Source organism: Notothenia rossii (assembly GCF_949606895.1).
Source record: "Notothenia rossii genome assembly, chromosome: 4".
Taxonomy (NCBI): domain Eukaryota; kingdom Metazoa; phylum Chordata; class Actinopteri; order Perciformes; family Nototheniidae; genus Notothenia; species Notothenia rossii.
The window spans coordinates 5,179,780-5,203,154 of record NC_136902.1 but is presented as its reverse complement, the minus strand read 5'-3'; the positions used below and the strand labels follow the sequence as shown (position 1 = coordinate 5,203,154).

The window sequence follows — 23,375 nt, the reverse complement described above, 5'->3', positions numbered from 1 at the left end:
AAACGGATAGGGTATCTGCCGCCCAAACACAAACGGGAAGCTGATTCCACAAAAGTGGAGCTTTATAAGAAAAGGCTCTGGCTCCCATTGTACTTTTGGAGACTCGAGGAACAACCAACAACCCTGCATTCTTGGAACGCAATGCCCTAGTAGGACAGTAGGGTATAATGAGTTCTTTAAGGTAAGATGGCGCCTGCCCATTAAGGGCTTTGTAGGCGAGAAGAAGAATTTTAAATTCTATGCTGTGTTCTATAGGGAGCCAGTGTAAGGCAGCCAGAACAGGAGTAATGTGGTCCCTTTTCCTAACTCTGGTTACTACACGAGCTGCAGCATTTTGAATCAGCTGAAGCGACTTGACTGACTTCTTGGTACACCCTGATAATAAGGAGTTACAATAATCGAGCCTTGAAGTAACAAATGCATGGACTAGTTTCTCTGCATCGTTTTGAGGCAAGATATGCCTGATTTTTGCAATGTTACGTAGATGGAAGTAGGCGGTCCTTGAAATTGATTTTATGTGGGCGTTAAAGGATAAATCCTGATCAAATATAACACCAAGATTCCTTACAGTCTCACTGGAGGCCAAATTAATGCCATCCATAGTTAATATATCTTTAGATAATTTGTTTTGTAGATTCTTCGGGCCAAGTACAATAACTTCAGTTTTGGTCGTGTTTAACATCAAAAAATGTAAGGTCATCCACGTTTTTAAGTCCTTGAGGCAGTCTTGAATTTTATTTAGATGATTAATTTCATCAGGCTTGATTGATAAATATAGTTGAGTATCATCCGCATAACAATGAAAGTTTACAGAATGATTCCTTATAATATTGCCTAACGGAAGCATATATAGTGTGAACAAAATAGGTCCAAGCACTGAGCCCTGTGGCACTCCATGGCTAACTTTGGTTTGCATGGAAGATTCATCGTTGACACGTACAAACTGAGAGCGTTCAGATAGATAGGACCTAAACCAGCCTAAAGCAGTTCCCTGTATGCCAACTAAGTGCTCTCGTCTTTGCAATAGGATATCATGGTCGATAGTATCAAATGCAGCACTAAGATCGAGCAAGACAAGAATAGAGACAAGTCCCTTGTCTGAGGCTATTAGAATGTCATTTGTGACTTTAACCAGAGCTGTCTCTGTGCTTCATGACTAAAGAGATGATGATTTAGCCTATTATTTATTGAACTAGGAGAGGAACTGTCTTTTTTGTATCATGGGCGTCGCAGCCATTATATGACACTTTTTGAAATGATTAGTTTTGACCCCCCCACTTTAACCATGTAGAAAGTCCGTGAATCGGTCTATCCACTCGCCACACTTTGTAGAGAGCTGTGTCAGTGCTTCACTATCAAATCCATTCCACTTGCTTATTGGAGAGTGGTTTCTTAGCCTGCTTGTTATGTGTTTCTTAACAGAGAGAGAGGAGAGGGAGAGAGGTTAACATGTGTTTTGAGTTTTATGTATTTGTTTCTGTTCAAGAACCCAAATAGAGTTGTTATAAATAAAACATGTTATTCAGCCCCCTTGCAATTTGGGATTTTATTTTTGGTTGGTAGAGCTGGTCATTTCAAAAGTAGCTCACCAGCCAAAAAAGTGTGGGCACCCCTGACCTACAATATTCTGCTTGAAAAGGACTTGGCGTGCGATTGCGAACCACAACACTCAGGCTGCGACTCGTTCATGGTTCTGCCAGTCTTAATAATGACTTTCTTCACACTGTGGACAAACAGTTATTTTCAAAGTGCCTGTAGAAACTGGTGCTCATGCACTAAATGCCACGAAGTTCCTTGGTGTTTTTATTTCCTTCACATTCTCAAGGCTTTCTTAGTTGGTCTGCTGTGGGTTGCTTTTGTGCTCCTCGATGGAGACTGGTATGTTTGCTGTAAGAATGACGGCTCTGAGAAACAGGTACAGTTAGCCTGCAAAGCTGAGGCGAATATCACGGACAACCAAAGAGTCATCATTGAAGAACTGAAAAACTCTTCCCAGGTGAGTGCTTCCGCTCTCGATCTACTTTACCAGAATCACTTCCATATTAAAAAAAACAACAGGAATGCAGTTTTGCTGTTATAATATAACCATCTTTCTTTCTTTATCTTTCTTCAGCATTACGGTGGCTTTTGGGCCTTTTGTATCACTATTGTGGCTTTCATCTTGTCATTCTGTGAACGATGCAAATGCTGTGAAAAAGTAGGGGAGAGCGGGGCTGGTTGGCACACAGTTATTTCCCAGGCCTGTAGAGGGCACTGTCCAAAAAATGTTACATTAAAATGATTGACCTCTTGACCTGAACATTCTAATTCTATCAAAACATCTGAAGGTCACTATCTTTTGAGGTGAGGACAACTTTTACATTTTGCAGTGTCAAAACAAAAAAAATGCCCCCCCCACTGAATACATTATAGAGCTGTGTTACATAGAGATATAGAAAATATATTCATTTCAGTTGATAGACATAGGAATCAGCTATATTTGTATATGACATTTGAAAGTTTGTGGTGAGTGGTGCAAGCTGGCTAACATCATTTTAGTTAAGAGGTGTGTCCTAATATGGGTGGGGTTGGTTGGCACACTGATTTTGGGGTTGGTTGGCACATGTGCCAACCAACCCCGGTATAGCCATTTGTTTACAATTGTATTAACTTATGCATTTTACAAATGTTAAACATAATGAATATTATATAATACTATTATATTATGTTTTATGTTATATTATAATACATTATCTGTGTCTTTTTTATCAGGATTGTATGTTCATTGCTCAAGATCTATTAAATGTATTGCATATTAAATTAAATGTATTGCAAATATTAATTTTGTATTTGGAATCATTTTTAAACATTTAAAATGTTCTTGTAGGGGTTAAAATGGTCAGGAATTTTTTAAGAAAAACAGAGCGAGGAAAGACACCAGCACAGGTTATGCTAGAGGCAGCCAGACAGGTGAAGACACAAAACCAAAGCATCAGGAGTACAGCTAAGGACTTCCAAATACCATACCGCACACTTAGCAGATACTGCCAAAAAATAAGCCAGGATGAAATTGAAGGCAAGAAAGAGCTAAGTGTAGCTGTTGGTTACATTAAGAACCGACAAATGTTTTCCACAGATGTGGAAAGGGAGCTGGTTGCATATCTGTGCAAGTCAGCCGACATATATTTTGGCCTTTCACCCAGGGAGGTGAAAAAGCTAGCCTTTCAGCTTGCTGTGGCACGCAACATCAAGGTGCCTGAGTCTTGGATAGAGCTACAGCAGGCCGGCTGTGATTGGTTTACTGGCTTTTTGAAGAGGCACCCTTCTCTTTCCATCAGGAAGCCAGAGGCCACAAGCCTTGCTCGTGCCACGAGCTTCAATAAGGTGAATGTCCCAGCCTTCTTTGACAACCTTGAAATGGTGATGCGCAGGCACAAGTTTCCTCCAGGTGACATCTGGAATATGGACGAGACAGGTATAACAACTGTCCATAGACCGAACAAGGTCATTGCCAGGCGGGGGTACAAGCAAGTGGGGTCAATTACCTCTGCTGAGCGAGGGACACTCGTGACCCTCGCCTGTGCCGTTTCAGCCACAGGGAACAGCATTCCTCCATATTTTGTCTTCCCGAGGGTGCATTTCAGGGACCATTTTATTCAGAATGGTCCTACGGGTTGCAAAGGAGGTGCAAACCCATCAGGATGGATGAAAGAGGACAATTTCATTGAATTCCTGAAGCATTTTGTGGCAAACACAAAATGCACAAAAGAGAAGCCATGTCTTCTAATGCTTGACAACCATGAGTCCCATCTCTCCATCGGTGGCTTGAACTATGCCAAAGAGAATGGTGTCGTCATGCTGTCATTCCCCCCCCCACTGTTCCCACCGGCTACAGCCTCTTGACCGCACAGTGTATGGGCCTCTAAAGAGGTATGTCAACACAGCTTGCGAGGCATGGATGCTTAACAACCCTGGCAAACCCATGTCAATCTATGATGTGCCTGGCGTTGTCGCCACAGCATACCCATTAGCTGCAAGCCCAATGAACAGCCAAGCAGGATTCAGGGTGACAGGAGTTTTCCCCTTCAACAGAGATGTGTTTCCAGAGCAGGACTTTGCCCCATCTTTTGTTACAGACCGGGCAAACCCAGTCCCAACTGCGAATCTTGTTGCTGCCCCTGATGAGCTGCACCCTGACACTGACAATGCTGTGCAACAGCTTCACCCAGATACTGACAATGCTGTGCAACAGCTTCACCCAGATACTGACAATGCTGTGCAACAGCTTCACCCAGATACTGACAATGCTGTGCAACAGCTTCACCCAGATACTGACAATGCTGTGCAACAGCTTCACCCAGATACTGATGATGCTGTGCAACAGCTTCACCCAGATACTGACAATGCTGTGCAACAGCTTCACCCAGATACTGACAATGCTGTGCAACAGCTTCACCCAGATACTGACAATGCTGTGCAACAGCTTCACCCAGATACTGACAATGCTGTGCAACAGCTTCACCCAGATACTGACAATGCTGTGCAACAGCTTCACCCAGATACTGATGATGCTGTGCAACAGCTTCACCCAGATACTGACAATGCTGTGCAACAGCTTCACCCAGATACTGACAATGCTGTGCAACAGCTTCACCCAGATACTGACAATGCTGTGCAACAGCTTCACCCAGATACTGATGATGCTGTGCAACAGCTTCACCCAGATACTGACAATGCTGTGCAACAGCTTCACCCAGATACTGACAATGCTGTGCAACAGCTTCACCCAGATACTGACAATGCTGTGCAACAGCTTCACCCAGATACTGATGATGCTGTGCCTGGACCAAGTGGTTTTTCTGCAGGCACTGGGAGAGGTCTCTGCACCCCAGAAGACCTGCGGCCTTTCCCTAAAGCTGGACCTAGGAAAGTTGGTGGTGCCGTCAGGAGGAAGAGGAAGACCGCCATCCTGACTGACACACCAGTCAAAAGACAACTCGAAGAGCAAAAGGCCGGAACAAAAAAGAAGAGGCTTTTCAAAAAGAGCAAGAAACCACAACCAAAAGCTCCATCCAAAGCTCCTGCTCCTAAAAAGAGTAAGAAAATTAGATCATCTGAGTCGGAGTCTGAGGATGATGACTACTGTTTGGTGTGTTTAGAGTCCTATGGGAATAGCCGGCCTAGGGAATTGTGGCTTCAGTGCCTATTTTGTAAGAAGTGGGCACACGAGTTATGCACTGCAGGTCAACCAAACTTTATCTGCCAGCATTGTGATTCATGTGACTCTGATTGAGATACAGGCATTGAAACACTAATTTGTATAATCTTAAATCATACTGCATTAATTCTGTCACTTCTAACACCACACACACAGACACAGACACAGACACAGACACACACACACACACACACACACACATACACACACACACACACACACACACACACACACACACACGCCCACACACACACACACAGACGCCAACACTCACACACATACAAACACGCACATCCACATTCATACACATACTCACATTATACAAACTGTTATTTGGTTCAAATTAATATGGTCTCGTTTGTTTAGAGGTCTATGGGAATAACCGGCCTGGGGAAGTTTGGCTTCAGTGCCGCTCATACACATACACACACCCACACACACTCACACATAGACTTCACATCACACACACTATACAAACTGTTATTATGTTAAAAATGGGCAAACATTGTGTTGAATGTTTATGTTTTCTGGTTCTTGTATGAATTAAATACTCAAATTAGTTTTTTTTGTCAACAGGTCACATGCTTAAAATGTTTCTATGAAATCAGCAACTCCAAAACGTCTGGTCATGATCAAGTTGCTTTATCTTAGTGTTAGCCGTTTTACTAAACCTTCATGCATAAATATGGCTTAACATGACTGCAATTAAAGACATTTTTTGTCAATACAACATTTATTTAGCTTTTACTTAGAGATACTGCATATTAAGGAATTAAGAATGTTATACAAAAACTTGCTTGATAATGATCTGATACAAAACAAATCTGGTTTTAATTAAATAATAAATATATATTCTGATTGAGTTCAGTAAACTTTCTATTTGAACATTTCGTTTTTGTGTCCTTTGTGAATTTTCTTTTTTACGTGTAATTCAAATGTTATCAAATCAAAATAAATCAAAACATTTTTAATAGATGGAGCAGGATATTTTCATGCATGTTTTCAGGATAAATCATTTCTGATAATACTGAAACATGACGTGAGGTGAGTCAATATTTATGAGGTGAAAGCAAAAGAAAATAAGTTTAAGATGATTCTGAAATGTTTTATATATTTGTTGGAACATTTCCAGAGTGATCCATGACGGCACACAGCACGGAGTCATTCACAATGACGGTGAACGGCTCCGACTAAAAAGAGCCTTTTTAAAAACACAGAATATGACAAAACACCAACAATCAAAACTAAATCTGAGCCAGTTCCAATCCCAGTTGTTTAATAACATACTGTACATAAAATAAAAACGTTTATTTTCTCATCTGTGCAAAGATCCCCAAATTCCCTCGAACACCACCACCGCCAAAGTGCATAACTGGAAGAACACTGTATGCTATGCATATCTTCAACACTCACATACTGGAGGTTTTACTAAAGCACAGGACACTAGGAGTCATTATATGACAACATCCAATGGAATTAGCTTAACGTAACACATGACACCTTACAAACGTGGAAATGTAGGTAGTCTCCTCATGCATCTTTTTTTATAGTGTCCTTTTTCGCCTAGTATCACTTTTAATAGGCTTATAATGCAGTCTGTATGAGCTGTTAAAAGTGATACTAAGATTTATGTATTGGAAAAAAATACTTGAGACACAGCAGTCGTTTTCTCACCTAAAGCGAAAAGTACTTTAGTCAATTTGAACCTAAATCGAGAACTCCTTTTCAAGTTGGATCCAGGCCTCGGTCCGGGCCCGGCGCTCACTTTGAGCATCATTCATCCATCAAAAAGTACAATAAATGTCACAATTATTAAATAACTTTAAATAATTTTTTTCCACAATACACGTTACTATGTTTAGATCAGATATGTGGGCAGGCAGTCAAGCAACGTGTAAAAAAGCCTCAACCCCAAGTGAGCTAGTCTTAATGTTAGCGTGTGTGCTTAGCTGTAAACACAGTCGGATGGGTGACCAAAACGTCCCCGTTTTCGGTGATGGTACCCGGGTTGAAACTCCCGAAAATGTTCCCGTTTTTGAACGTGCGTTAAAAAAAATAGAGCAAGGTGAAATCAAATGTTACATGTCAGTGACAACAGAGTAACAGTGTTGTGCCTGTTTGTAGCGTTAGCGTATTTCTTCTTCTATTTCTTCTTCTTCTTCTTCTTCTTCTTCTTCTTCTTCTTTTGTCTTTATTGGCGAATCGCTTCCCCTTGGAGCATATATCGCCACCTACTGTTGATTTATTAAATGTTCATATTAAATCCTTGTCCTCAGACCAGTGTTTTTGAGGAACTTGAAGATCAGCTTGTTTGCTTAATTTCTTGATTTACTTTCGTATATTGACTTGAAATCCATGTTGTTTGACATCAACAAAAAACAAGACAAACAACTACAGATAGCACCACACGTGATGGTTACTTGTTATTATTTAGGGCTGAATGGATCAGGTTTTTGTCAAAGCGAGCCCTTTTACTAGAATAATAATATGTTATGTATTATATCAACCATATTGGTACAATGAGTGACATCTCGTGACAGATTTTGGAACATTGATTTGATTTTTCTCATGGCAGTTAGACTCTAGACTAGAGTCAAACCAGGGGACTTTATTTTAATTTTTAATCTGTGTCTGTCCATTTGGTGTAGTATTTGATCCAATATTACATTTGGTTTATATATTAGTCACTTTCTTATGACATGCCAGGTTTTAGGCCTTGATTTGAACATTCAATCCTGAAAATAAAAAATCAACCAGATTAATGTTTATTTAATCCTGACTTGACTAGAGGTAAGTAAATCTGTATAGGAAGACGAGTTAAGGGATAGAGGAGAAAAGGTTATGGTATAATTACAGAGCCTGTCCATTTATAAATTGAGGAAATCAATGTTAGTCTGTTAAACAAAGTTCGGCCATCTAATAATGTGCTATCTAATATTAAAGATCAGAGGAAAAGAACAGAACGACAGAGGTAAATCCAGAATAACAAATAAAGAAGCAAAGAGATTGTATAGCAGTGAGAAGGAAAAAAGCTTGGTGTGTCAATTCATTACATTGCCAGTATTTTTCGTTGTTGTGAAAAAAAAATCGCCCCCTCGGATTTTTTAACAGCCCCCTCAGTCATTTCATCCTGGAGCCGGGCCTGCCTCGGTCTCTGATGTGAAAGCCTCCTTACAAAGATCATCTGTTGGAGCGTTACACTCTGTACATCTTTCCCACCTTAATGCACTTTGGGCATCTGCACCAACTCAATCAAAAAGGCTAAAGCTAACTTTAAATAAATGTCTCTTACACTTTAATGTTGGTAATTATCTTTTTGTTTCTTTTTGGACTGACTGATCTATACAGAGGCCACCAGAGGACGCTGCTCTATTCATTTCAGTCCATGACAGCGATCTGTCTGTTCTGGATTAACAATGTGTCACGTGTTCTGAATTGACCAATCAAAATCGAGTATTCAACTAAGCCATGTAATACAAGTCGTGAAATAACTGCACATAATTAACAGGGTTCTTTGTAGTACTTCCATTTACCGACGGTGGGGGCCAGGGACGTGCACAGACATTTTGGGGGGCGGGAGCTCAAGTGAGAAAAAGGGCACTTCCCATAATCATTTATTAATTAATGTAAAACAAAAGGTTAAATGTAGTTTCACATCTCTGACTTACTAACCTGTAGGTATATTGACTTGGAAGCTTGTTATGGTTGGGCTGATTTTAGAAAATTGCCTTTAAGTAGTTTCATCTGAATTGTTGTATTGTTTTATAAATAGTGTTGTATGTAAAATAATCAGGTAGTTTTTGAAAAATAAATTCAGTAGAATAAAGAAAAAGAAGCAATTAGGCAGATAAATAAAAATGTACTTGAATAAGTGTAATATAAATGATCCAAATGAAAACTCTACAATGAAATTGAATGTGAAATGACACCCCATATAAGTAGACAGGTGCTGCCCGGCTCTCACACAGGTGTTGCTCGTTCAGCTCATTTGGCAGGGAGTCTACAAATGGTGCCACTTCCTGTGTGATCTAGATCATTCAGTCATGGGGACTCAACTCTACCTAGGTGTGATAGTCGTGACTCTTTTTGCGACGACTGTTGCCAATGCAGGTATGCTTAGCACATGTATGTAAACATCTGCTTTTGTTGGGGAATGTAGGGAAATATATAATAATGATTTGTTTGCAGAAATCAAAGTACAGTGTGAAAAAGACTCCATAAGCATCACATGGACGATCCCCTCGAGGCTGCGGCAATATGCAGCTCGTCACTTCCTCGGAACCTGCATGCCATCTGGGTTTCATGTTCTGCCCAGGGGAGAGGGGAAAGCTGAGTTTAACTACAAACTAGATGACTGCAATTTTAAAAGACTGGTAATGTAACTGCCATGTTTCACCAAAATACCTCTCAGCCTTTTCAATGTCATAATGAGCTTCTTTTTTTTTCTTCAGGTGAAAGGGAAGAATCTCATCTACAAAAATGAGCTGACTTTCAGGCCCCAACCAAGGTCGAGTCCTGCAGCTTATGTGTATCCCATCGAGTGCGTTTATCCAAGGTAGGAGTTGCTTTCTTATTTAAATTCAAGTTTAAAGCTGTGGGATAAATGTTGTTAATATGTTTCAGACCTAAGGGTTGGGTTCCTCCTTTCCTGAACCCGGGGTCAGGCGTTGCCGAAGGCCGAGGAGGGCTGGAGTTCCACATGCTGCTCCTAAATGGTGAGGGCTCATGCTCCCAAAGGCAAAACACTCAAAAAATGCACACTGAGCCGTTTTTACTTTTCCCCTCACAGAACAAATGACAGCGGTAGCGGAGACAAATGTCATCCCCCTGGGCTCCTTCATGCCAATATGGGCAACAGTGGAGCAGAAGTCCCATCAGCCATTGCTGCTGCTCATGGAGGAATGTGTGGCAGCCACTACGCCTGAGCTGCAGGCTAACAGCAATGTGTATCCCATCATTAGAAATAAGGGGTGAGATCCAGTCTCTGATTTCTTTCACTGTTTTCTGGAGTTTAGTCCTTATCGCTGATCTGATTTTCTTCAGGTGTCTCCTGGACAGTGTGAAGGGAAACTCCAGGTTTCTCCCTCGGTACCACTCGTCTGCAATCATCCTCTACCTGCAGTCCTTCAAGTTTGGTCTCGGCGAGGAGGTGAGGGGGTAAATGTAAAGTGCTCTAAAGAATATTTGGTTCCTAGCAAACATGTATGTTTCATGTGCTCCTCAGGTGTACATTCACTGCAAACTGCTCGCATGGGATCCTGAAGTTCTAAGTGAGAGCAAGAAAGCTTGCCACTATGTAAAGGAAAATGAGCGGTAAGGGAAGAGTTTGATTTGTTGGAAGTACGTGAAAATGTTCTGGCCAGCAGTTTAATATGATGAATGCAACTGATGCCATGAGCAACAAGTATGCACCATTAGCCAAGGATGCTAGCTTATTTTAGCATAAGATATCCAACTTGAAGTAGATCAATGCATGTACTTTGATCAGTATTGTGCTTTTATATATCTATACAAAATGATCACCTGCTAACTAACAAAGTATAGACAACAATTGTGACGAATGATAATTGTAAAATATTTGAGAATAACAATATATTTGTTTTAAAAGGAGGGGCACTCAAATGATCAGCCAACCTAATGAGATTTATAAAATAAAAAAAGCCCTGAGCTTTTGTAAGATGCTAACCTTTTTCTGCACTGTAGATGGAAATATATCTTTTGGTCATTAATTTGATATTTATAATTTTACCAGTTTGTTTTTTATAGAAACATCACACCATTTTATAACGGCTTTTTTCTTCTGTGTATACAAAATGTTTTAAAGCCATGCTGATGTATTTGAGCCTTAACGATTGCTGCCTCCTCAGATGGGAACTCCTGGATGACCCCATGCAGAGCTCCATGTGTGACTGCTGTTCTAGGACCTGCAACACTCGCTCCAAGAGAGGAGACGAATGGGGTATCTCTCATGCTAACTTGTGTGCTTTTTTAATCTACTCTTTTTCATTCTGAAGTTATTGTTGGTTTTTTCCACCTCAGAATCCAACGGCTTCATGCACACTTCTGTGTTGGGACCCCTGATCATAATGGATCCAACGCAACAAAATGCCCACAATGCATCAGAAGTTTCCATTGCTGACCAAGGTTAATGAGTATTTATTTATGGTGTTTGTCTTGAAGTTTTGTTAAAAACTTGCCATAAGACTAACGTTGCTAAACATTTTGTCAACAGGAAGTCCAGTCTAAGAATGGGGAGACTGAACAGAGGGCCCAGGTGGACGACATCCATATGCAGATTAAAGTAGTCTATAATCTCTGTATAAATAAAACTGTTGTTAACTCCTGTTGAGTATAAAACGAGAATCTTTACTTCATATGAAGGTCCTACTGTCCTCAACTGTGTCCATCTGTCCCATCAGTAGAACTTTACTAATTATGTGTGACTTTTGTCATTGAAAGATACCGTCAATTATAATGTAACCTTTAATGGCCATGTGAGTTGGAGTATAGCCCCTGAATTTCTTTCACTTTCCATTTTACATTGAGCTCTGCACATGATGTACATTCTGACATTACATACACCACCAGATTTAAAAGCTATTGGTGATCTGTCTGGTATTACAACTATGGCAATTATTTATGTTGAGCCTCATTTGAAAAGACAATTCTGATCTGAATTTATTTTCTGGGCACTCATGCCTGCAGTTGAATGTAGCATAGTTTACTTTCTGGCCATGAATATAAAACCAATGGGGATGGCCTGCATGGCACGTGTTTATGCAGTTAAAAGAGGACATCATAGCAACACAGCTAATATTCAGATGTGTGAGTGTGGATATTTTCTCACTGAATACAACTTAAATGTACCTTTTTCCCTTAACTTGAGTTTCCATTAGGTCAAAGATATCAAAATGACACATTTGAATAGGACAGGACATCTGATAAAGGAATACTAACTTCCCCCAAATGATCATTTGTTTAGAAATGAGTTGCCTTTTAATTCTCAAAGAGAACTTTTTCTTGCATGATTTGAAGTTGAACAAAGAATCCCAACGTATACATATATTAATAATATATATAACAGCAAAACTAAATCAAAACATTAAGACAACCCATGCACTATCATCCTTAAAGTGTTTTAAATAAGGATGGAAGGTAGTCACACAGGATAATAAATTGACTTGAACAAATGGTGATTTTGTGCTGCTGATGAAGCTGAATAAAAATGAATTGGGTGTAAGGGCTAATGTGATTGGATGCTCCCCATGCTGTAATCAGTGTGCTATCTGCTGCAGCTGGGACTGTTGACAGGCACCAGGTGAAATACGTTATCTTGATGAATGCCTCTCAGGAACAAGGTATAAGAACATGCACTGTGTCAGTAGCAAGCATTCGGTCATGATGGTTTCATTTTGTCAAGGTGCACTGCTTCTGAGCCTGGCAGCTGCCATGGCGGTATATGCAGGTAAGACTGGAAACAATTAAAGTCTTGTTATTAACCTTGACTCAAATATTTGAGTCTGAACTTAATTTATTTGTGTTGCAGACATGAAAGTGGACTGTGGGCCAGATTTTGTGACGCTGATGTGGACAGAAAGCCGACCCCAGGCCGACACGTCGCTTCTCCGTCTGGGTAACTGTTTCCCAACTAGCTTCTCAGCAGGAGAGGCCTACTTCTATGTGGATCTCACTGACTGTAACTTTAGGAGACTGGTATGTGTATATATATATTTTAAACCTACAAGCTGTGAGTCTGCTATATTTCCTACAGCTCTCTCAGGGGGATCTTTGTCTCTCTAACAGGTCACCGGGGATGCACTGGTGTACAGCAATGATCTGACCTACGTTGCTTCTGCGGATTCTTACAATTTGGCCTTCACCCGCCCAGTTGTCTGTGCATATGAGAGGTTAGTGTTCATACCAACATAAGGTGCTAAAGGGTGACACTACCCTAAACTAACAGTTCCAATGTGGCATTTTTATGGCCTGGGAAAGTTCAATTTGTTAATAAGCTTCTCCCTCTCAAAACCACCAAGCATGGAAGTCCGTCCCAAACTTGTGATGTCATCAGGTATAAAGTCTGAAGCTGCTATATAGACAATGAATGGGAGACTGATTTAGGGAATCTACAGCCTGTTTCTGTTCTATTCCTATATTAGCTTTATCTATTCTCAACAAAAAGTACCCATTTACTGAGAACAATCCCTAAGGTACAAGTCTTTTAGCTTAGGTGTAACAGTTCATAACTAGAGAATGCAATTCCTGAAGAAATTGCTAGTGGCAATACTTTATGCTGATGCTGAATTGCTATGCTTAAATGTAATATGTAAGAAGAAAGTGAAGAATTTAGATTGAAATGATACATGAACACTGGGGGCTTGAATGTGTGAGAAGAAAAGAAAGTAAAAAAAGCTTGGAAAAGCAGTAGAATATTTGAACTGCAAACTATTGAAATAACTTTATGATGAATGATCTGTCGCCATGGCAACGGTATTTGACACCCCATAATATGCTTAGATATGTGGATGGCTTCATCGTTATCGAACCTGTGAAATTTTGGGCAGTTTGGAGCGTTTTCACTGAAGTTATGAGAACCATGTTTCATGGCAAGCATTGTGTTACCATGGCAACGGAATTTGATATCTCAAATGTCCCGTAGATGTCTTCACGGCTGGACTGTTAGCACATTTGAAGTTTTAGCACTTTGACAATTTCCACAGGAGTTATAGCAACATCGTGTTTTATGGCGAGGGATGCGTTTCCATGGAAAGGCATAGGATGAAACTCCATAATTGACATAGAGCTGTTGAGGGCCAGATCATTAACCATTATCTGAAGTATGGTGCTGTTTCAGACAATTTGCTTAGGTATCACAACAACATCGTGTCTTAAGGCGAGGGATGCGTTTCCATGGAAACGGCATATGGTGAGATCTCAGATTTGGCGTACAGCTGTTGAGGCATGGACCGGTGATATACAAGTGAAGATTGGGGGACAATTGGACCGTGTCCATTGGAGTTACAGCGACATCGTGTTTTAAGGAGAGGGATGCGTTGCCATAGTAACACCATATCACGCAACATCAGATTTGATGTAGAACTGTTCAGGGCCACAGTGTTAACCATCATGTGGTGATTGGTGGCGTTCTGAGCATGTCAGTTGGAGTTATGACATCATCATGTTCCATCACACAGGTGTTTGAGCTAACGATGTTATGAAACACCTATCCTTGAGCCCAGAGATCAAAGGTTTCCATGGTGATGTGCAGTTATCAGTGAGAGGAGAGCCTTTCCATTGTTCTGAATGAGAGATAAACGTGTTGCATGTGAATGTTTTGTCGAAGAACCGTAACATATATCGTTGAAGCATCTCAAGAACCCTTGGCATCTGAAGTGTGCTTTGTTTGTAGTTTTGCATCAGTAATTTGTCATTTTTGGCAGACTAACTAAAGGTGTGCGGCTGCTGCTGTGAGGAAAGATGAGCCTGAATGCGCAACATGCTCTAATGGAGCTACGAGATGTTTTTCTACGTTTCTCATGAGAAAGGATGTCTCAGGAGTGTAGGGTTTGGGAATTATGGCAGGTTTAAAAAATATATATATGAAGGCGAATTTCAAGCAGTCCTCCACTTTAGCTGTGACTCAAGTACTCTAGCCTTAACGAGCTGCGCAATACACACTCATGGTAAAATCTGAAGAAGGCCTCTTTATCAAGGTCTGAGCAATGTTTAATATTTTTAAAAGTATGAATCTGATTTAAAAGTTGAATATGAATAATGTCAGAAAGATGTGTAACATTTTAAAGTTGGAATGAGGTTTCTGTGTGAAGGAACAGTTTGCAGTTGAAGTTGCATGACGATTTTTCAAGTCTGAAGAGTTTCTCCATTAACTTCCATGTTAAAAATGTGATTAATTATGGGATGTATCTCGGGAATTATGAATGAGAAGTAATATTTGAACGGAATTTCTGCGATGTGGGAGAAGAAGACGGACAAAATAACCCGGCGGAATAAGAATAAAGAATTTGTCCGTAGGAGTAAAAAAACTAAGTTCAAAAGTTTCACTTTGCAGCATTTTCTGTACCATTCTGCTTTATTTATTGCAGGCCCAAAGACTGGTATGCTACGATCTATGACCCGGTGTTTAAAACCTACAGTCTAGGAGATCTGCAGTTTAACATTGGCCTGATGAATGGTGGGTAAACAACATGAGAAACTCTCTACGAACGGCAGCTCTCCCTGACTTTTGTAACTTAATGACTCTTCCTCTGTTTACTGCCCTAGACGACTTCTCAGGCCCTGCTGAATCTACACGCTTTCCTCTGGGCTCCATCATCCCCATCATGGCTAGTGTGGTGCAGAACACCCATCAGCCCTTGCTGCTGCTTCTTGAGGAATGTGTAGCAGCTACCACACCAGAGCTGTACCCTGAAAGCACCATGTACCCTATCATCTCCAATAAAGGGTACTCTCGGCAATGAGCATTGATTTAAAAAAACGTATTTTGGTGGAAACCTTGGTAGTAATGCTCATACATTTTCTGTAACCCAACAGATGTCTTTTGGAAAGTGTGTCGTCACGATCAAAATTCGAACCAAGGCAAAAGTCATCGGAGATCCGCCTATCACTTCAGACCTTTACGTTTGCTATGGGAGAAGAGGTACATTGGCCTTTACATTTTTTTCAGATTCAAGGTTTTATTGTGGATACTGAGATTAATTTATGCCATGACGCCTATATTTCCCCTCTACTCAACAGGTCTTTATCCACTGCAAACTTTTGGCTTGGGATCCCAATGGTCTTGACAGCACTAAGAAAGCCTGCCACTTTGTCGAAGGGCATGGGTAAAAATAGTACTTTAATATATCAGAATTTGACTTGTAGGTTAATTTGTTTTACATGAGATGACTTATTCAGCTTAAGCCCAGTCTACTGAAGATACAGATGGATCCCGTTCATAACTATTCAAACTTTGTGGAGACTTTATTTGAAAGAGTTGAGATGCATTTTAATGATCTTTTCATCCAATCTTCATGAACTCAGTTGGGAGTTGCTGGACAACTTGGCCCAGAGCAATCTTTGTGACTGCTGTGAATCGAAATGCAAGTCAAGGAGGCAGAGGAGTGTTGCGTCAGGTATGTACACAACTTCTGCTGTTTTACACTTGTTTGGTTGACTTGTACTAAAATATGTATTTTTGCAGAGAACCATGGAATGGTACAAAAAGCAGTCATTGGGCCATTTACCATCATAGATATGAATTCCTGAAGGTAAGGGTTTCGTATTGCAATATACATTTATTCTGAACGGCTATTATAAACTTTGTTCTCCCAACAGGAATGGATCCATTATGCTGACTGGTTTCTTCAATCTGAATTTGGTTTTTATTATTGGTTCTCTTTGCATTTCAGATTGTATGTGGCCAATAAAAATTAAAAAAAAGTTTCCGAACCACTTCATTGAAGTTCTCAAATTATTGGGTTTGACTTGCCTTTTGTGTGAAATGGTTTAAACTGAGCTGTATTACTGAATCTTGATGACCTTGTCTTATTTCTGGGAACATTTCCAGCTCTGCTCAATGTCATTAACTTTTTTCCTGTGTCAATTTCCCAGAAATATTGATCACACTAAATCTTTGAAAGCAATATGATTAGGTTCAACTTTTTGTTCAAATTTCCAAACAAGAACTCTAAAAATACTTACATGATAAGCATTAACTGTTAATGCTGTATTCTTCAAGCAGGTCAAGGCTAAACTCAGTAATTGTCCAAAGAATATTATGGCTGAACAATGAAAAGAATGGATTCAAAGCTTTTCAGCACTGTACTCAATTGGCCCTTTTTTGTTGTATGGACTTGTTCCATAAGGTTCAACATGTAATTGTCAAACTCTGTCAATTGCAGACTGATTCTTGGTACATAATACACTCTATCGCTCCTATTCACCTTAGCTGAAATATGTTGCTGTTCTGGTTCAATGAGTTTATTTATATAGCCCAATATCACAAATGTTACATTTGTCTCAGTGGACTTCACAGTTTGTACAGAATATCAGTATGACAATACGACACCCTCTGTCCTTAGACCCTCACATCGTACAAGGAAAAACTTCCAGAGAAAACTCACAGTTTAAAGGGGAAAAAAGGGAGAAACCTCAGGGAGAGCAACAGGAGGGATCCCTCTCCCAGGACGGACAGACGTGCAATAGATGCCGTGTGTAAATTGAAAAGATAATACATTTGCAACATAGGTAGTCCAAATGTTTGGAAATGCATGTGTGTATAATGGGAAGATGAATCCACGAGGATATCCATCCAGGACTTATGATCCAGGACCACAGCCACGACTCAAGATCCAGGACTCGCGATCCATGAAACAGGACCGCAGGATCATCCATGACTCCGGATCCCGGCGTATATACAGTAGACACCAAAAAGAAAGAAATTTGGGGAAGCTGGGTTAATCGGAACATGAGTACACAGGTATAGACAGAGAAGGAAGAAGTAAGATGTCCCCCGACAAACTAACAAACTAAGCCTATATCAGCAAAACTAGGGGCTGAATCTAATCAGCCCTAACTATAAGCTTTATCAAAAAGGAAGGTCTTAAGCGCACTCTTAAAAACGGATAGGGTGTCTGCCGCCCGAACACAAACTGGAAGCTGATTCCACAAAAGTGGAGCTTGATAAGAAAAGGCTCTGGCTCCCATTGTACTTTTAGAGACTCTAGGAACAACCAACAACCCTGCATTCTTGGAACGCAATGCCCTAGTAGGACAGTAGGGTATAATGAGTTCTTTAAGGTAAGATGGCGCCTGCCCATTAAGGGCTTTGTAGGCGAGAAGAAGAATTTTAAATGATATCCTGTGTTCTATAGGGAGCCAGTGTAAGGCAGCCAGAACAGGAGTAATGTGGTCCCTTTTCCTAACTCTGGTTAGTACACGAGCTGCAGCATTTTGAATCAGCTGAAGCAACTTGACTGACTTCTTGGTACACCCTGATAATAAGGAGTTACAATAATCCAGCCTTGAAGTAACAAATGCATGGACTAGCTTCTCTGCATCGTTTTGAGGCAAGATATGCCTGATTTTTGCAATGTTACGTAGATGGAAGTAGGCGGTCCTTGAAATTGATTTTATGTGGGCGTTAAAGGATAAATCCTGATCAAATATAACACCAAGATTCCTTACAGTCTCACTGGAGGCAAAATTAATGCCATCCATAGTTAGTATATCTTTAGATAATTTGTTTCGTAGATTCTTCGGGCCAAGTACAATAACTTCAGTTTTGGTCGTGTTTAACATCAAAAAAAGTAAGCTCATCCACGTTTTTAAGTTCTTGAGGCAGTCTTGAATTTTATTTAGATGATTAATTTCATCAGGCTTGATTGATAAATATAGTTGAGTATCATCCGCATAACAATGAAAGTTTACAGAATGATTCCTTATAATATTGCCTAACGGAAGCATATATAGTGTGAACAAAATAGGTCCAAGCACTGAGCCCTGTGGCACTCCATGGCTAACTTTGGTTTGCATGGAAGATTCATCGTTGACACGTACAAACTGAGAGCGTTCAGATAGATAGGACCTAAACCAGCCTAAAGCAGTTCCCTGTATGCCAACTAAGTGCTCTCGTCTTTGCAATAGGATATCATGGTCGATAGTATCAAATGCAGCACTAAGATCGAGCAAGACAAGAATAGAGACAAGTCCCTTGTCTGAGGCTATTAGAATGTCATTTGTGACTTTAACCAGAGCTGTCTCTGTGCTTCATGACTAAAGAGACGATGATTTAGCCTAATATTTATTGAACTAGGAGAGGAACTGTCTTTTTTGTATCATGGGCGTCGCAGCCATTATATGACACTTTTTGAAATGATTAGTTTTGAACCCCCCACTTTAACCATGTAGAAAGTCCGTGAATCGGTCTATCCACTCGCCACACTTTGTAGAGAGCTGTGTCAGTGCTTCACTATCAAATCCATTCCACTTGCTTATTGGAGAGTGGTTTCTTAGCCTGCTTGTTATGTGTTTCTTAACAGAGAGAGAGGAGAGGGAGAGAGGTTAACATGTGTTTTTAGTTTTATGTATTTGTTTCTGTTCAAGAACCCAAATAGAGTTGTTATAAATAAAACATGTTATTCAGCCCCCTTGCAATTTGGGATTTTATTTTTGGTTGGTAGAGCTGGTCATTTCAAAAGTAGCTCACCAGCCAAAAAAGTGTGGGCACCCCTGACCTACAATATTCTGCTTGAAAAGGAATTTGCGTGCGATTGTGAACCACAACACTCAGGCTGAGACTCGTTCATGGTTCTGCCAGTCTTAATAATGACTTTCTTCACACTGTGGACAAACAGTTATTTTCAAAGTGCCTGTAGAAACTGGTGCTCATGCACTAAATGCCAGGAAGTTCCTTGGTGTTTTTATTTCCTTCACATTCTCAAGGCTTTTTTAGTTTGTCTGCTGTGGGTTGCTTTTGTGCTCTTCGATGGAGACTGGTATGTTTGCTGTAAGAATGACGGCTCTGAGAAACAGGTACAGTTAGCCTGCAAAGCTGAGGCGAATATCACGGACAACCAGAGAGTCATCATTGAAGAACTGAAAAACTCTTCCCAGGTGAGTGCTTCCACTCTCGATCTACTTTACCAAAAAAAACAACAGGAATGCAGTTTTGCTGTTATAATATAACCATCTTTCTTTCTTTATCTTTCTTCATCATTACGGTGGCTTTTGGGCATTTTGTATCACTATTGTGGCTTTCATCTTGTCATTCTGTGAACGATGCAAATGCTGTGAAAAAGTACCATGTTGTTTCGACAGTAAACATCTGATTGAGGAACTGATATTCACAGAAGAAGAAAATGTGCTGGAAGAGGTTTTGATGAAAGCAGTAAAAGAGAAGTTGGCTGAAGAAGTCAAGGAGTAAACCCGAGATAAGCCATGGAATGAGTATAAAGGGACTGCCAGAGCGCTGTTTGACGAGGCCATGACGCAACTGAGCAATTCTTAACAAGAGGAACAGCCAGGAGCATGTGAACGAGAACCAGGTAAAGAATACAGGAAAGTCTCAAGGCCTACAGAAAACACATTTTGTTGGTGGGTAACTTTTTTTTGAGCAATTTCTAATAACTAAGTTACTTCATCTAATTCGGTTCAAGCAACAATGAGGTGCAGAGTATTTGTTTTATAACTGTAACTGTTTTAACTGGACATATTTTCTGTTCCTACCAGCAGGTGGATCAAACAGAAAAACGAATTTGGTGTTTGTATTTAACCCTATCTGCAGGTTTACTGATTATGAAGAATGAAAAACATTTGTTTTAATAACTTGCAACAGGTCACATGCTTAAAATGTTTCTATTAAATCAGCAACTCCAAAACGTCTGGTCATGATCAAGTTGCTTTATCTTAGTGTTAGCCGTTTTACTACACCTTCATGCATAAATATGGCTTAACATGATTGCAATTAAAGACATTTTTTGTCAATATGACAACATTTATTTAGCTTTTACTTAGAGATACTGCATATTAAGGAATTAAGAATGTTATACAAAAACTTGCTTGATAATGATCTGATACAAAACAAATCTGGTTTTAATTAAATAATAAATATATATTTTTGATTGAGTTCAGTAAACTTTCTATTTGAACATTTTGTTTTTGTGTCCTTTGTGAATTTTCTTTTTTTACGTGTAATTCAAATGTTATCAAATCAAAATAAATCAAAAACATTTTTAATAGATGGAGCAGGATATTTTCATGCATGTTTTCAGGATAAATCATTTCTGATAATACTGAAACATGACGTGAGGTGAGTCAATATTTATGAGGTGAAAGCGAAAGAAAACAAGTTTAAGATGATTCTGAAATGTTTTATATATTTGTTGGAACATTTCCAGAGTGATCCATGACGGCACGCAGCACGGAGTCACTCACAATGACGGTGAACGGCTCCGACTAAAAAGAGCCTTTTTAAAAACACAGAATATGACAAAACACCAACAATCAAAACTAAATCTGAGCCAGTTCCAATCCCAGTTGTTTAATAACATACTGTACATAAAATACAAACGTTTATTTTCTCATACATCTGTGCAAAGATCCCCAAATTCCCTCGAACACCACCACCGCCAAAGTGCATAACTGGAAGAACACTGTATGCTATGCATATCTTCAACACTCACATACTGGAGGTTTTACTAAAGCACAGGACACTAGGAGTCATTATATGACAACATCCAATGGAATTAGCTTAACGTAACACATGACACCTTACAAACGTGGAAATGTAGGTAGTCTCCTCATGCAACTTTTTTATAGTGTCCTTTTTCGCCTAGTATCACTTTTAATAGGCTTATAATGCAGTCTGTATGAGCTGTTAAAAGTGATACTAAGATTTATGTATTGGAAAAAAATACTTGAGACACAGCAGTCGTTTTCTCACCTAAAGCGAAAAGTACTTTAGTAAATTTGAACCTAAATCGAGAACTCCTTTTCAAGTTGGATCCAGGCCTCGGTCCGGGCCCGGCGCTCACTTTGAGCATCATTCATCCATCAAAAAGTACAATAAATGTCACAATTATTAAATAACTTTAAATATTTTTTTTCCAGAATACACGTTACTATGTTTAGATCAGATATGTGGGCAGGCAGTCAAGCAACGTGTAAAAAAGCCTCAACCCCAAGTGAGCTACAGTAGTCTTAATGTTAGCGTGTGTGCTAGCTGTAAACACAGTCGGATGGGTGACCAAAACGTCCCCGTTTTCGGTGGCTGGTACCCGGTTGAAACTCCCGAAAATGTTCCCGTTTTTGAACGTGCGTTAAAAAAAATAGAGCAAGGTTAAATCAAATGTTACATGTCAGTGACAACAGAGTAACAGTGTTGTGCCTGTTTGTAGCGTTAGCGTATTTCTTCTTCTACTACTTCTTCTTCTTCTTCTTCTTTTGTCTTTATTGGCGAATCGCTTCTCCTTGGAGCATATATCGCCACCTACTGTTGATTTATTAAATGTTCATATTAAATCCTTGTCCTCAGACCAGTGTTTTTGAGGAACTTGAAGATCAGCTTGTTTGCTTAATTTCTTGATTTACTTTCGTATATTGACTTGAAATCCATGTTGTTTGACATCAACAAAAAACAAGACAAACAACTACAGATAGCACCACACGTGATGGTTACTTGTTATTATTTAGGGCTGAATGGATCAGGTTTTTGCCAAAGCGAGCCCTTTTACTAGAATAATAATATGTTATGTATTATATCAACCATATTGGTACAATGAGTGACATCTCGTGACAGATTTTGGACCATTGATTTGATTTTTCTCATGGCAGTTAGACTCTAGACTAGAGACAAACCAGGGGACTTTATTTTAATTTTTAATCTGTGTCTGTCCATTTGGTGTAGTATTTGATCCAATATTACATTTGGTTTATATATTAGTCACTTTCTTATGACATGCCAGGTTTTAGGCCTTGATTTGAACATTCAATCCTGAAAATAAAAAATCAACCAGATTAATGTTTATTTAATCCTGACTTGACTAGAGGTAAGTAAATCTGTATAGGAAGACGAGTTAAGGGATAGAGGAGAAAAGGTTATGGTATAATTACAGAGCCTGTCCATTTATAAATTGAGGAAATCAATGTTAGTCTGTTAAACAAAGTTCGGCCATCTAATAATGTGCTATCTAATATTAAAGATCAGAGGAAAAGAACAGAACGACAGAGGTAAATCCAGAATAACAAATAAAGAAGCAAAGAGATTCTAGAGCAGTGAGAAGGAAAAAAGCTTGGTGTGTCAATTCATTACATTGCCAGTATTTTTCGTTGTTGTGAAAAAAAAATCGCCCCCTCGGATTTTTTAACAGCCCCCTCAGTCATTTCATCCTGGAGCCGGGCCTGCCTCGGTCTCTGATGTGAAAGCCTCCTTACAAAGATCATCTGTTGGAGCGTTACACTCTGTACATCTTTCCCACCTTAATGCACTTTTGGCATCTGCACCAACTCAATCAAAAAGGCTAAAGCTAACTTTAAATAAATGTCTCTTACACTTTAATGTTGGTAATTATCTTTTTGTTTCTTTTTGGACTGACTGATCTATACAGAGTAGGGATGTGCATCTCCATCACTGAGGCCGATGCGATGCGCATCTCGATACGTTACCACGATACGATACATT

At 39.7% G+C, this 23,375-nt stretch overlaps 1 protein-coding gene and 1 long non-coding RNA gene across 2 annotated transcripts; both read left to right on the top strand.

Moving 5' to 3' along the window:
* Positions 1 to 8,766: 8,766 nt before the first annotated feature.
* On the top strand, positions 8,767 to 11,540 carry LOC307037936 (zona pellucida sperm-binding protein 3-like). The gene is made up of 10 exons (XM_079679166.1): positions 8,767 to 8,782; positions 9,166 to 9,307; positions 9,386 to 9,570; positions 9,649 to 9,912; positions 9,987 to 10,167; positions 10,241 to 10,346; positions 10,422 to 10,510; positions 11,065 to 11,156; positions 11,237 to 11,341; positions 11,430 to 11,540. The coding sequence occupies exons 4-10, from the start codon at positions 9,801 to 9,803 to the stop codon at positions 11,441 to 11,443; spliced, it is 699 nt and encodes a 232-aa protein (XP_079535292.1). The 5' UTR covers positions 8,767 to 8,782; positions 9,166 to 9,307; positions 9,386 to 9,570; positions 9,649 to 9,800; the 3' UTR covers positions 11,444 to 11,540.
* Positions 11,541 to 13,017: 1,477 nt separating this feature from the next.
* LOC307037877 lies at positions 13,018 to 16,252 on the top strand. Its single transcript, XR_013807798.1, has 4 exons — positions 13,018 to 13,104; positions 15,301 to 15,854; positions 15,953 to 16,038; positions 16,238 to 16,252. It is a non-coding gene; the product is annotated as an uncharacterized lncRNA (long non-coding RNA).
* The last annotated feature ends 7,123 nt before the right edge of the window (positions 16,253 to 23,375 follow it).